This window comes from Dama dama, chromosome 19 (genome assembly GCF_033118175.1).
Source record: "Dama dama isolate Ldn47 chromosome 19, ASM3311817v1, whole genome shotgun sequence".
Lineage (NCBI taxonomy): Eukaryota > Metazoa > Chordata > Mammalia > Artiodactyla > Cervidae > Dama > Dama dama.
The window spans coordinates 75,056,768-75,072,517 of NC_083699.1; the positions used below are offsets into that span (position 1 = coordinate 75,056,768).

Below are 15,750 nucleotides of genomic sequence, written 5' to 3' on the forward strand. Positions count from 1 at the left end.
TATGCTCACAGAGCCACCTTTATCCAGCAAAGGCTTGTTTTACTGCTAGAGGGTGTTTCAGGCCCCCAGGGCCTGCCCCACCTGGCCTGCCCTCTCTCTCACTGCCCCTTGGCATCAGGCACTAGTGGTGGGAAGGGACACGCCAGGATGCAACCTGAGACCTCCCGGAGAAGCCGTGCGGGCCACACCAGCCCACCTCCCGCCTCCAGTTCCAGGCTCCGCAGAGCACAGGCAGCTTCGGGGTCTTGGCAGGAGTGGTCCCAGAGCACGTGCTCCCCAACTGAGCCTCGGGAAGGTTCAAGGACATCGCTGTCAGCTTCCTGACTCTCGGATCAGGACAGGCTTGCTGTCACGAGGTCACGTGGGCCCAGCTCACAGAGGCCAGGGGCTTGCTTCACCCACTTTCTTTCCTCAGAACACGCTGCTGTGTTCTCTCCAAGACCCCTGATGGGGCTGGTGACACTTGTCTCATGAGCTTTGGGACCCACAGCTCACCTGTCATTTACCTTTCAGTAAGATTCTATCTGAGCTTTCCAGGTGGCGCTAGTGGTAAAGAACCTGCTTGTCAATGCAGGACATGTAAGAGAAAGATGCAGATTGGATTCCTGGATTGGGAAGATCCCCTAGAGGAGGGCAGGCTACCCACTCCAGTATTCTTGCTTGGAGAATCCCCATGGACAGAGGAGCCTGGCGGGCTATAATCTATAGGGTCGCAAAGAGTTGGACACAACTGAAGCGGCTTAGCCCACATGCACTCATGCAAGAATTCTATCCCCCTTGAAACGGCAGTGATAAACAGTCAGCAGACCAGTGGCCTGTGGGCCAGTGTTCCCACTGCTGGCTTGGAGGAAAACCTGGGGCCATGTCCTCTCATGCTGAAGAAACCTTGACCTGCCAGCCACACACCACGTCTCCTCTGGCAGCCTCCCACCAAAGACGATTGGCAGGGCCAGCGGCTCACTTTCCAGGGCTGGCATGTGCTTTGCATCTGCTCACGTTTTAAGAAGGACTGGGACTTTCCTGGTGGTCCAGTGGTTAAAACGCCACACTCCCAATGCAGAAGGCCCAAGTTCAATTCCTGGTCAGGGAACCAGATCCCACAGCTAAATGCCACAATTAGATGCTGCGACTAAAGACCCTGCATGCCACAGCTAACACCTGGCACAGCCAAACAAATAAATATTAAAAAAATAAGAGAAAAGAAAAGAAGGCCAGCTGATCCTGATAACACAAAAGCAATTGGAATCCTGGGTGTCTCCTAGCTAGATGTGATGACATGATTTCCCCTTGGACCATGATGAATCTCCTTGGGCTAAAACATCCACGTACCTACAGACCCGGTTCCATCGATGATGGCGGTCACGGTGGCCAGGGCATGGGAGTTTCCCTTCAGGCTTTTGTGCGTCCCCTGGAGAAGAAGGAACATCAGTGTGAAACACACCCCAGCAATGGCAGAGTGCAAAATAAACTTACGCCTCCTGCACGACAATCCACCCAAATCACTGTGCAAAGCAAAACGTGGGGTCTTTCCATTAGGAGATTGAAGCTCTACTCCATCCCATACTCATCTTGGAAAAGCATGCAAAGCTTCAAATGTTTTTAATAGTAAAAAACCATCAGAGATATTACTTGTCCAAGTGCATTCTGGTTTCCCTGGTAGTTCAGACAGTAAAGAATCTGACTGTAATACAGGAGACCCAGGTTTGACCCCTGGTTCGTGAAGATCCCCGGTCCCCACTCCAGTATTCTTGCCTGGACAATCCCATGGACAGAGGAGCCTGGTGGGCTACAGTCAGTGGGGGTCACAAAGAGTTGGACATGACTGACAGACTAACACTTTCAAGTGTATTTTAGTTAAAAGAACTCTTAGAATTCTCTTCAATAAACAAGTCTTTCCTTGGCACCATCACTGAGGCACCGTATCATCCAACATGGAAAATGAAAAGATGATTGGTGCTCGTCCTATCCCCAAGCTAACCACTGGAGCTGGCAGAAAAGATCGAGGGTGCTCGGGAGCTGGTGTGGGGAAGGGATGCTGGACAGACGGCTGAGAAGCCTGGCCTCCCTCCCACAAGTCTGTACACATGCAGGGAACTGCTTGTGGTTTTAAATAAGCTTTTAATTTAGAACAATCTTAGATTCACAGAAAATGTGCACAGAGATGACAGAGCTGTTACAAGCTCTGCACCCACTTTGCCCTGTGTTAACACCTTGCACTGTTGGGCTACATTTAGCATGATGAACGACCTGATACTGATGCCTCACTCACGAAAATCCATGCTTTTTTCAGACCCCTGGCTTTTTATCTAGTGTCTAACTGAATCTGTGTCCCAGGAGCCCACCCAGGACATTTAGTCCATGTGTCTCCCAGGGCTCCTCTTGGCTGTGACAGCTTCGCAGATGTTGTTTCTGGGACTTTCCTTGTTTCCCGTGATTGGATGGATGTGGGTTCTGGGAGGGAGACCACGGAGGTGACGGACTGTGGGCATCACCTCTCACCCTGCATCCATGCATCAGCTTGATGCCTCCCTGCTGGTGCTGACTGTGACCCTGGTGGAAGGGGGGGCTGTTGGCTTTCTCCCCTGAGAAGTTACTTGATCCCCTCTCCCCACACTGTTCTCTGCAGGAGGACATCTCTGCTCAGCCCGCCCCTGAGGACAGGGGAGGTGGGCTCCCTGCCCCCGGGCAGAGGACCTGCCTACGCCCTTCTGTACAGGACACTGCCTCTCCTCTCCCAGTTATTTATGGACACTACTTCCTATCAGGGGACTTTGTACTTCAGTGCAGTGCGTGTATCCTGTGATGTCCACACGTGGCTCCCATGTGACATGTCTTGTCTTTCCTGTCAGGTAGATGAGACGGCCCTGTCGCCTCTGGGTCCCTCTGGCCTGGAGTCAAAGCCCATCTGTCAGCAGTGCTTCCTCCTGGAGCCCCCGTGGATCCCTAGGCCCGGGACGGCCCCACATGGAATTCAGCACCCTGTGCAGTAAACATTTCTTTACTATGCTGGCCTCCTCTCTGGAGCACATCCTCCCAGAGCCAGGACGCCGCCTGGCTTGTCCCTGCAGTCCCCAGGACCAGCAGAGGGCTAGGCACAGTGGGACACTCACGACGGGCTGGACTCGGCTGAGGCTCTAAGGGAGGTCTCCAGGGGTCACGGCCACTGGCTTCCAGGGCTGCCAGAGTGGCTCAGAGAAGCAAGCTAGATGCTGGCATCAGGCCTTGGGCCACTGGTTTATAGGACAGGGCGGCCATGTTCCCTTATCTGCTTCAGAAGACTCTTAGCATCCTTACTGGCCGTCTGGACAAGAGTGCTCAAAGGAACAGACCATCTCACTATCACAGACCACCCATCACAACAGTTGTGATGGAAGAGGTGGCTGCCCCGCCAGCGTCTGGCCCCGGCTCTGTGACGAGCTTCGTGTACTCACCAGGTCGGCAGACACGGCAGTCGTGATGAGCGCGTACGGCCCGCTGACCAGGGCCCCGCTGAGGAGCAGCATGGCTGCAGGAAGCAGAGACCAAGAGGGGGAATCAGCGAGCAGAACAGACCCCTGGGGGAGCTTCCGCCATCTAAGCTTCTCCCTTTTGGGCATCCTGGCATTGCACGCTGGCCCTGCCCTGAGCTGGACACGGGCCGGTCCTGGGAAGATGCCCACACCACCAGGGAGTGGCCACGGCTGGAGCAAGCGTCATAAACATCTTCCGTTAAACTTGCCCCGAGATGGCTGTAGGTCTAATCACACTTTCCCAAAGACTCAAACCATGTTCAGAGAACCTGGCCCCTGTTTCCTTGAACCTGGAGAGCAGAAGCCGTGCTGAGAGGAAGTGAGAACCCCGACATTTGAGCACAGACGTGACCACAGGCGTGATGTGTGTGACCACCTGATGCTGCCACCACCACAGCCTCGCCTGCAGCAGACAGGACATCCTCTCTTTGCCCACAGCCGCTGACAGCCACTCCCAGGAAACCTGGGGCCCCAGCACAGCTCAGTCCCCGATGGGTGGGACCACTGTGCCCACTCCAGAAATGGTCTCCTAACCTGACCCCAGGTTCACTTTCCCGAACCACCCTCTGGGTCACATTGCTCTGTGTGGAAGCTCCTGGACTAATGGGTCACTTCATGGGCCCCTTGCATCTAGAATTTGCCCTCTGGGTAACTTTTAATGGCATCCCCATCAATCCCCTCTGCTGGGTTGTGAGACCAAAAGCAGCATTTACTCAGTGTCAGAGCCTTAATGTGATAGAGCTGCTTGTGGAAAGTTAAAAACAGAGACTGTGCCGAGTGGCAGCTGACAGCAGCTCAGAGGGGAGGCCGCACCCGGGCTTGTGATGCTGGGGGTGCAGGACTTGGGGACCACAGCTCCGCCTGCTGCCTTCCAGGGGATGTGGGCTTCTCTGAGTGGCTCCTGCACTGGGCACCCAGGACTTCTCACGGGCCAGCCCCGGGACCTGCACTCTCCCTCACTGGCCCTTAAGCCTGCGGCCTCAGTTCTGCAGGCAGGATCCCCATGGGCTCCTCTGAAAGTACCCCCTCTAAGGAGGAACACAGGGATGATTTTAGCCACAGTGCACAAGCTGCATCTTTGCTTCTTTGCTGATTTTTCAGTTCATCTTACAAAGCTGTGTGGACCAAAAAAATGTCTGAAGGAAAGACAGACCTCATAGACTCACCTATGGTGGCTTCCAGCCCCATTTTGCTGATGGAGGAGAACGTGTAGAGCTGTGAATGGTGTCAAAACAGGAGAGGAACAAAGGTTTACTATGAGTAGCTGAGAGATTTTCCAGGAACGTGTATTTCTGAAAAGTGACTCTTGGGCAGCAACCAGACAGTGGAAGGAAGGCCATGCTGCCCTGGCAGGCTGTCCAAAGACAGGTGTCCAGATGCTTGCAAACTGTCCCCAGGCTGGACACAGACATGTAGGGTCTGATTGCCCAGTGAGCTGGAAACCCAGGAGCACCCCACCCTGAGCTCCTGGGGGAGGACCCTGGGTTTGGGGCAACTCTCCTTGAGCCCCATGTCCTCTCCTGGGCCATAATCCCTGAACGTCAGGGCCTGGTGAGGGGCCCTGGTGAGGAGATCCCAGTCAGTGCTTCTGCGTCAAGGTTCTTGGAGTGTCTGTGCTGGGCAGTGTCCAGGGCCCCAGGACAACTGAAGACTGGGTTCTGTTCGGCCCAGTGGGGTGGCAGATGGGCAAAGGAGTTAGTGCAAGTTGATGAGCAATAATACTATGTATGATGTTGTTGTGGAAACAGTGATGGTATAACCATGTTCCCCTTGACCCTCACCTTCACCCTGTGAGGAGCTGCTGCCGGCATCCTCATTTTTCAGATGAGGAAACTGGGGCTCAGAGGGAGAGTCATCTGCCCAAGGTCACACACAACTAAACACTTGAAAAGCAGTGGAACCTGGGTTATGGGGGGAGGGGTGGCGCTCCCTGGAAGCGGGTAGGGCAGCCACAGTGGGGGTGCTACAAGTGAGCAGGAGCCTGCTGGGGGGAGGGGAGCGGAGGGGGGGAAGGGCACCCCAAAGAGACCAGCCCACACACACGCACATGTGAAGGCAGGGAGGAGGTGTGCTGGTGCGCAGCGTGCAGGGGGCTGGGGGAGGGGGAGGCTGAGTGGGGGGCACTGAGCGGGCTGGAGGTGACACCAGGTCCCAGAGCCCTGAGAGGAGCTGCGCTGGCAGCTGCAGGTGTGCGGGTGGGAGGACAGGGGGGCTGTTCCGGAGGTGCGGGGGCTGTGATGAGGCGGAGGGGCTGCTGGGCTTACCGTCGGGGCCGCGAGCAGCAGCATCAGGCCGCAGGTGGAGGCCCTTTTCTCCAGGCGATCGGAGATCACACCTGCCAGGATCCCACCTGCAAGGCAGAGGGAGGGTCCTGAGGGGTGTACCTGCCCAGCGGGGCCCCATGGGGAGGAAGCAGGGCCCGCCCTGCTGCAGCAGCAAGGAGCGGAGGACCTCTTCCTTGGGCCCTTTCCACCCCTTGAGCAGGTTGGCCCCAAAGCCCCTTTGCCTGGGAGCATCCTAGCATCACCAGTCTGTCGCCCACCAGGTAGCCTGGTCCCCAGGGAGCCCAGGATGGGGAGGGACCTGCTATCAGAGGCCAGGCACCGGGGGCCTCCCAGTAGGAAGTCAAGTCAAACAGCGTCCAGGCTGAGGGTGTCCATGCATCACCTCGGTGGTGAAGGCTTTTGTCAAAGTAGGACAAGAGGAAACAAACTCACCGAAGATCCCACCCACGTCGAACAAGGTGGAGAGCTCCCCGGCCTTCTTGACATCAAGGTGATCTATTAGAATGACAGCAGGGTGTTTAAAGTGATAACCAAGAAGGACCTATTGTATAGCACAGGGAATGCGGCTCAATGTCCTGTGACAGCCTGGATAGGAGGGGAGTTTGGGGGAGAATGGATACAAGTGGCTGAGTCCCTTTGCTGTTCATCTGAAACTGTCACAGTATTGTTAATCGGCTATACTCCAATACAAAATTAAAAGTTTAAAAAAAAAAATGATGGCAGAATGTCACCGTGAGAAGGCCGCAGCAGTGTACAAGCCACACACAACATTCTTCTGTTTCACCAGCATGATTTAAACCAAGCAGCAATTATGAGATACATGATCAGATTAGCGGAGAAGGCAATGGCAACCCACTCCAGTACTCTTGCCTGGGAAATCCCATGGACGGAGGAGCCTGGCAGGCTACAGTCTATGGGGTCGCTAAGAGTCGGACACGACTGAGCAACTTCACTTTCACTTTTCACTTTCATGCACTGGAGAAGGAAATGGTAACCCACTCCAGTGTTCTTGCCTGGAGAATCCTAGGGACGGGGGAGCCTGGTGGGCTGCCGTCTCTGGGGTCACACAGAGTTGGACACAAGTGAAGTGACTTAGCAGCAGCAGCAGATCAGATTAGCATTAAAATAGTAATTATCAGAGTAGATGAAAAAAAAGGAGTGCCCTTTGTGGGCGGACACACAGGAAGTGTGAGAGATGAACCCTCCTAACCAAAAGGTAAGGGTTCACCTGGCTCTGCCTAGGTGTCACTCTGCCTTTGCTCGGGGTCCCCTCAGGGCAGCTGCGAGGTCAGACTCAGGGATGGGGGACATGGCCTGGGGGAAGGGCTGGCCGATGGGAGCCCCTCGACACAGACCATATGACTCCCCGGCTTTCAGACCTGGGAGGGGCTGGAACCTTCTCCCCCAGAGAAGGAGGCCGAGGTCTCAGGATGCTCAGCACAGGAGTCTGTGTCCCCAAACCCCACCTAGACTGGGTCTTGGCTGACGCTGGATGGTCCCCTCGCTGCCTCCGACTCCCATCCTGAGAAACTCTGCCCTCCGGCCTCGGGCTCACGTCCCTCTCTGCTGGTCCTTACAACACTGCTAGTGAAACGGAGCAGGGCCTTATGGTCCTTCCCCCACCCCGTGTCCTCCACCTGTCTTCTGTCTGCCGAAAAGCTTTAGCCAAAGAGTAAGTTTAATCTTACTTAAAGAGCAGTGAGAAAATTCAGAAACAAAAGAACACAGTCAAATGAGACCAAACAATAATAATGTAGCTATTAAGCAAAGTCAAGGACCTCCTCAAGGGCTATAGATAATATCGGGGCCATCTCCTGTGAGCTGTCTTATAGACACTGAAACCCCCACCAGGTGGAAGAAGTTAATTGCATGGTGACCAGGCTGTAGTTGTGACACAAGCTGCCACAGTTACAAGAACCGGCCTCAAGGACACGGGAACAAACTGATCCTGGAACTGAAGATTCAGTTTGGTTCAGTCACTCAGTCGTGTCTGACTCTTTGCGACCCCATGAACCGCAGCACGCCAGGCCTCCCTGTCCATCACCAACTCCCAGAGTCCACCCAAACCCATGCCCATTGAGTCGGTGATGCCATCCAACCATCTCATCCTCTGTCGTCCCCTTCTTCTCCTGCCCTCAATCTTTCCCAGCATCAGGGTCTTTTCAAATGAGTCAGCTCTTCACATCAGGTGGCCGAAGTATTGGAATTTCAGCTTCAACATCAGTCTTTTGAATGAACACCCAGGACTGATCTCCTTTAGGATGGACTGGTTGGAGCTCCTTGCAGTCCAAGGGACTCTCAAGAGTCTTCTCCAACACCACAGTTCAAAAGCATCAATTCTTCGGTGCTCAGCTTTCTTTATAGTCCCACTCTCACATCTATACATGACCACTGGAAAAACCATAGCCTTGACTAAATGGACCTTTAACTGAAGATTAACTGCACTGAAAACAATCAAGATGACCCTGGTCAGACCACCAATGACCAGTATCCAGATGACTGTCAGAGCTGACTGTGCTGTTTCTGCATGTAGCCCCTCCTCCATCTATAAAAACTCTTGCCCACTGGCTGGCCATCAATGGGGGGAAGTTGGCCTTTGGACAGGCAACTCCCCCACCCCACCCCTGTTGCCAGCATCCAAAATAGAACAAACTTTCCTTTCCACCAACCTTGCCTCTTTATTAGCTTTTGCACAGTGAGCATCCCCACTCCGCTTTCAGTTACACTGGGGACATGTGGTCTGTGCTCTGGAGCCCCCATGTCCCAAATTTCTCCTCTTTTCACATTCACTAGAGCACGCACCTCCCAGGGACCCTGGCTTCTTTGCTTTGTCCTCTAAATCCCTGACTCTGGGGCCCAGAGGCCCTCCTGCCTGTCTGGATCCCTGTTCAGTTGTGGCTGCAGCCCACACACAGGGACCTCTCCTCTGAGAACTGCTGGTCCTTCCCATCTTCTCCTGCAGTCAGCCCAGGACACAGGGGCTGTTACTACAAATGGGTCTGCTATGTAGCAACCTACAGCTTTAGGCCCTGCTGGACTTCTGAAATGCAGGACAAGCTGTCTGCTCCCCCAGAGTTAAAGCTCAGCTCCAGGAAGCGATTTCCAGGTCAGTCATGAAGGCTGTATTATCTGAGATCCCCACGGCCTCTCTCCCTGCTCACCAGCTGCTGTGACCAAGTCAGATGCAGCCTAAATTTAAAAGCAGGCTGCCCCAGATAGGAAGCCCCCTGGGTAACCAGTAGCCACAGCTGGGGTACACCATGTCAACCCTTTAAACTCCATCTAGGTTCTCATCATGGCAATAAAACATTCCTATATGAATTCTCTTTGTCTGTGCTGTTCAGTTGCTAAGTTGGGTCTGACTCTTCGCGGCCCCACAGACTGCAGCATGCCAGGCTCCTCTGTCCTCTACTTTCTCCCAGAGTTTGCTCAGATTCTTGTCCACTGAGTTGGTGATGCCATGTAGCCATCTCATTGTCTCCACATCTACCTCTCTTTGTCTACACATTTCTACTACTCATGCTATGTGATTCAAGAGCATCACGCATCTCTCTCCTTCCCAAGTTTATAGACACCGGTGGATAAAAGGGAGTCCTGGTCACAGCCCTTGCACAGAACTTCCCAGCTGTGCTGCTAGCAACGGTACTCACCTACATTTGTGATGTAGAGTGGAAGCCAGAAAAGGAACGTGTAGCTGACCAGTTTCGCAAACAGCAGACACAGAGAGAACTCTATCACGCCCTGAAAGAGAGGGAGGGACAGAAGACGGACCTTGGCCCATGACCCCATAGAACTGGAGTGATGTTCTGACAAGTGAGGATTTGTAAGCAGCTTTTGGCAGGGAGGAGCTCTCTGCAGGAGGCCCCTTTTGTCTTGTCCCTTTAGCAAAGCTATAACGTGTTGTTATTGGTGTTGTTCAGTCCTAAGTCATGTCCGACTCCTTGGACAGTAATCTGCCAGGCTTCCCTGTCCTTCACTATCTCCCAGAGTTTGCTCAAACTCATGTCCATTGAGTCAGTGATGCCATCCAACCATCTTATCCTCTGCTGCCCACTATTCCTCCTGCTCTCAACCTTTCCTAGCATCAGAATCTTTTCCAATGAGTCTGCTCTTCACATCAGGTGGCCAAAGGATTGGAGTTTCAGCTTCAACATCAGTCCTTACAATGAGTATTCAAGACTAATTTCCTTTAGGATGGACTGGTCCTTGCAATCCAAGGAATTCTCAAGAGTCTTCTCCAACACCACAATTCAAAAGCATCAATTCTTCAGCGCTCAGACTTCTTTATGGTCCAACTCTCACATCCACACATGACTACCAGGAAAACCATAGCTTTGACTATATGGACCTTTGTCAGCAAAGCAATGCGTCAGCTTTTTTAATATGCCGTCTAGGTTTGTCATAGCTTTTCTTCCAAGGAGCAAGCGTTTTTTAATTTCATGGCTGCAGTCACTGTCCACCACATTTTAACTAAACTTAAACCAGTTACTCGCATACTCTACTCATTTCTGGCCAGGGCCAGATCTTTCAAATCTTTTGCTCACACAATACTTTGCCTAATTGGTCAGTTCTTTCCTAGATCAAAGAAGTAAAAATGAAGAATAAATAATTAACAGATGACCAGATCTCCTCCTTGGCTTCCCCTTCAGTAATCTCACAAGCAAACTGTGTGAACAATACAGCATCTGGAGGAAGATCACGGAAAGTCGATAAGCCTGCAGGCAGTGGGAGTGATGATAGCCCTGATCCTTCATCTTGGTGATTAACCGAGATTACTCTTTTTCTCTTTAAAAACTTTTGTGGCCTCTTCGGAGTTGGTTTTGGGGACACAAGTCCTCCTCTCTGATTGCTGGTACTCTGGTTAAAGCAACTTTCCTTTCTATCAGCATTTGCTTCTCAAGTGTTGAATTCAAGCAGCAAGCAGCTGGACAGTGATACCCAGAAGAGAAATGTAGATTCTGATGAGGAAACTGAGGTTTGGGGTCTCGTGGCTATTGAGAAATGCTTATATGTTCCATTTTGTGTTTACGTTTAGAAAGAGGCGGCCCTTGTGAGATAGCAAGTCCAGGTGTCACTTGGGAAATGAGCGTGAGAAATCGGGTAACACTGAGGAACCGACCCCTTGACTGCTTCTCCCAGGCTATCACAGTGCATAGCTGTGAACACCCTTCAAATCCAAGCAGAGGACACAATATGCAATTCATGCCAGTGCTCTGGAAATTACACAACGTTTTCACAGTCACACCCAGTATGGGAGGTATGTATAATGTACTTCACGCTCACCAGGTGTGTGACCTTGTGCCTGTTGTGTAGCTAATGACCTCATTTGACCCCAAGAACAGCACTAGCTAGTTGTGCAGCCGCCGAGCCTGCACTACAGGTGAGGAAGCAGAGGCCTAGAGTGGTGACCACCTGCACCGGGCATGCCCAGCCCGCCTGTGGCAGGGCCAGACCAGGGCTCTGAAGCCTGTTCTCGCCTCCACCCAACTTCTACTAATGGTGGGCACCTTAATTTTAGCAACAGTATTTGACCCAGCTACACAATAAAGTAAGAACAGAAAAGTCACTACTTGTTATTAACAACATTTAAAAAATAACTTTTATTTAGAACTAGCATCTCCTCCAGGCCAAACCCCCAGAGATCTTTGTTAGGGACTCTGGAGAGTCCAGGCCGGACCTTCAATGTCTCTTCTGGCAGGAGACCGGCTCCTGGGTCCTCAGCAGCCCAGTTTCATTTGGGAGCTGGCAGAATTTTCTGTTTAAAGCAGCAGTTCTCAGTTCCTTCACTGTGTGCCATGATGCTGAGGTTCTGGGTGCACTGTTGGGTTTCGAGCTCAGCACAGTTGCTATGGAGCCTCTGGGTTCCCTCTTCCAATTCTCCCTGAGGCCAGCATGAGGGAAGTGCCCTTGCCTGCATCTATTCCCCTAAACAGGCACCCAACGGCAGGAGCCAGGTATTCTAGAGAGTGGCCCCCAGGGGCCAGTGTGCTCTCCCCCTCCTCCCCTCTCTGCTCTCGGCTCCCTGCCTTTGTCCCCCTCCACAGCTCCACGTCAGAGGAACACAGTTGCTCCCAGGCCTTTGCACAGCTCCCAGGATGCTCTGCTCTGGGAGCTCATGGATTTCACATCCATCACATACATATGTAATATATTTTATAACTATTAACAGGTGAACAAAACACTGCGGCCTTATTCAGCCTTGAGCTGATCTGCTTGCAATTCTGGTTCATGCTATGGATTTCTATGGGCTTCCCAAGTGGCTCAGTGGTAAGAACCTTCCTGCCAATGCAGGAGACACAGTTTCGATCCCTGAGTCAGGAAGATCCCTTGGAGGAGGAAATAGCAACCCACTCCAGTATGCTTGCCTGGAGAATCCCATGGACAGAGGAGCCTGGCGGGCTACATTCCATGGGGTCACAAAGAATTGAACAAAACTGAGCCACTTAGGACAGCACTTGGATTTCTAATGTATAGATAATATGATCATGGATTTCTCTTTTTAAACTTATCAATAGCCCACTGTCTGTTCACAGCAGTATGTGTAATTTGTAGTAAACAGACGCTGTTCACTGTTCACAAATACCCCCTTTTGAGAGGGTCATGTACTCACGGGAATCTTCAGGGCCCCTGTGAAGCTGATGGCTGCCATGCCGCCCCCACCATCTGCCGGGAGGATGACCACGTGGTTCTGGTGGCCAGAGTGTTTCCCATCCGACAGTAGTAGACGCTGCATCTCTGGGTCCTGGAGACAAACACCGCAGAAAAAGAGAAGGGAAGAGAAAAAACATGTTATCAGGCAGTCAATTTGGGAGGTGGGTATGCCTTGGATAATGTCCTCACATAGCCATTGCTTTACGGCCATTAGCATCCACGTGGTTTTGAGAAACAGTAATCAAAGATACACAAAATCTTTTGACTCAACTCTAGGACTCTATTTGTGAAAAATACTTTTCGAGGTGGAAAAATACTTATATGATAAAATTAATGTCACACCATTATTGAGAAAAATTGCTAAAGTACATCCACATAAAAGACATACTCTGCAGTTGTAGAAAAAAAAAGGTTGTGAGATTTGAAGACATGAGAAAGTGCTTATGATACATTAAGCAATAAAACATCATTCAAAAGCATTTTCATTATGCTCTCATCGAATGTTTAAATATAAACCTATTTTAGTGGTTAACTATTGGATTTATTTATAAGGAAAAAGAAGCTAAACTCTAAACTGACAGTGGTTATCACTCAGTGGTAGAATTATGTGTGAAAGTGAAAGTTACTCAGTCATGTCCGACTCTCTGCGAGCCCATGGACTCTACAGTCCATGGAATTCTCCAGGCCAGAATCCTGGAGTGGGTAGCCTTTCCCTTCTCCAGTGGATCTTCCTGACCCAGGAATCAAACTGGGGTGTCCTGCATTGCAGGCGGATTCTTTACCAACTGAGTTATCAGGGAAGCCCCAGAATTATGTGTAATTTGTATGAAACGTCAGTTAATTTTTTACACGATCCTGTATTTTTTAAGAAGTTCACAAAGGACATACATGATCACAAACAATATTATTTTAAACTTCATAAACTTCCAATATTTCATAAATTTTGATTCTGGACATCCTTAAAGTTTATCATCATTAAAGCAAAGAACTCAGGGTGGGACATCAAGTCAGAGCAAGGATGACTGACAAATGTCCTTCATAAAGGCACTATGAAGGTCGAAGATTTAAAAAGAGATGTTTCTATGTACTCCAGACTTTCCACATAATCAAACAGGTTTTATTGATTTATCTCACCCACTCCAGTATTCTTGCCTGGAGAATTCCATGGACAACGGAGCCTGCCAGGCTACAGTCCACTGGGTCACAAAGAGTCAGACATGACTGAGCGATTATCACTCACTCACACTATAAAATGTGCAAGCTATATTAAAAATGCAGTTAAATTGAAAAAAACAAGAAAATGACAAAGCATTGCCACATCTCTTTCTTGATATCAGAATTCTCTTCTGGTGGAGAACAGAAATTTGGAAAACAGGGTGGCAGGTTGCAGCACTGGCAGCCCCTCGGGCACTGAGCACCCAGCACCTCCCCTCTTGGCTGCGTCACTGAGAAGACTGCCTCCCGCCATGCATGGCTTGGACATGGAGAGCTGGCCTCTGGTGAGCATGGTCACAGTTAACCATGAGCTCTGATGTTCCAGGATGCAGATGACAAGCCCTGGTTTGGAACCAGAGCATCCTCCTGAAGACAATGCCACAGAGGTATATGAACACAGAGACCCTCTATTTGAGTTTGGAAATAAACTTCTCTCTTGGGAATTATAGCTGTCCTGTGTGTGTGTTAAGTCACTTCAGTCATGTCCGACTCTTTGAGACCCTATGGTCTGTAGCCCACCAGGCTCCTCTGTCCTTGGGATTCTCCAGGCAAGAGTACTGGGGTAGGTTGCCATTCCCTCCTCCAGGGATCTTCCCAACCCAGGGATTGAACCCGCATCTCTTACATCCCTTGCATTAGCAGGTGGGTTCTTTACCACTAGCACCAGCTGTCCTGTGTAGGAAATGAAATCAACTGTTCTCAACCCTGGCATCTCCTGGGGACTCTGAGAGACCCCAGTGCCCAGGCTGTACCCTAGATCCAATATAGCAGTTTTGGGGCAGGACCCCAGAGAGCCATTTGTGTCATTAGGCTGAGAACTGCAAGATAGACTTTTTTTTTTTTAACACTGAATGTTCTGACAGGTGGACCATGAAATGCAGCCAGATAATGAGAAAAAAGGAAGAGAAAAGACTGCTCAGCCAGGAGGGTAGTAATCACAGGTCCAGCACAGAAACCCACCTGGTTGCAGCCCAGGGTTGGCACTGACCCTTCCTTGTTCAGAGCACTGGGTACAGTATTCTGTATCCTGGGTTCAAAGCCCCAGTCCAGCCCCTCTGCCCTAAGCTGTGAGGAGCCCCTCAGGCCACTCGGGAAGCCCTGTCTTCATTTAAGATAGGCCTCCTGCCCACACCTGCTCATCTTCTATGTGGTTCCATCCTCCCAAGTCCAGTATTTTGCAGCGTCTGGAGGAAGGATCAGTGAGGTCATGGGGGAGGTTTCCAAAGCGAACCAGGAAAGCAACCTTCTGGGAACCAACAGAGACCCGCTGGGGGAACTGGGTACCGGGAGCGGTGTGCCTGGGGCCCCCAGGGCATCTGCTGGGACAGAGAGCCCTCAGTGGGCCGGGGGCTCATTCGGCCGAGGACCTGCACTCGGAGGTTTACACATTCACAGAGCAAAAGGGCTCCATGTGATGAAAGCAAAACACACATGGGAGTTTACATGAACGATGGCTCAGCCCAGCCTCAACCTGTGCTGGCCCCACGTGCAGTTGTCGGATGGAGTAACCTTTATTTCTGTTTTTATTAAAGAATTTCTTATTGGAGTATAAATGCTTTACAATGTTGTGCTAGTTCCTTCTGTATAACCAGGTGAATCAGTTGTGTGTATACGTATATATATCCCTTCCCACTTGGACCTCCTTCCCACCCCACCCACAGTACCATCGACCTAGGTCATTAACCTTTAGCATCTAAACACCCACTCAGCACTCTTTAAGTGGTTGCTGAGCCACAGCCCATCAGAAAGACCCTCAGAGGTGTAGGACAGAGTTGGATGGGAGTGTGGGATGAGCAGATGGAAACTGGAATATATAGAATGGATAAACAAGGTCCTGCTGGAAAGCACAGGGAACTATATCCAATATCCTGTGATAAAACACAATGGAGAAGAATATGAAAAAGACCGTGTTAATATATGTGTGCATAATGCAATTAACACAGCATTGAAACTCAACTATACTTCAATAAAAATAAAATTTAAAAAGATAAAAACAACAAAAAGTGGAAAGAATTGTTAAACAAAAGACCCTCAGAGAAGCCAAGGATGACAAAAAAGACACATAGCTATAAGGAGGACGAATGCCAACC

At 50.9% G+C, this 15,750-nt stretch overlaps 1 protein-coding gene across 3 annotated transcripts in view; it reads right to left on the bottom strand.

The window, feature by feature from the left end:
- The window catches only part of SLC37A1 (solute carrier family 37 member 1), a 71,757-nt gene that overhangs the window by 8,422 nt on the left and 47,585 nt on the right, over window positions 1–15,750 (bottom strand). For all 3 annotated transcript variants that reach the window (XM_061167525.1, XM_061167524.1, XM_061167526.1), the window contains 7 exons: window positions 12,405–12,536; window positions 9,445–9,535; window positions 6,227–6,289; window positions 5,774–5,859; window positions 4,676–4,724; window positions 3,432–3,505; window positions 1,330–1,408 (listed from right to left, as the gene is read on the bottom strand). In XM_061167525.1, coding sequence (XP_061023508.1) covers window positions 1,330–1,408; window positions 3,432–3,505; window positions 4,676–4,724; window positions 5,774–5,859; window positions 6,227–6,289; window positions 9,445–9,535; window positions 12,405–12,536 — 574 coding nt within the window. The remainder of the gene's footprint in view (window positions 1–1,329; window positions 1,409–3,431; window positions 3,506–4,675; window positions 4,725–5,773; window positions 5,860–6,226; window positions 6,290–9,444; window positions 9,536–12,404; window positions 12,537–15,750) is intronic.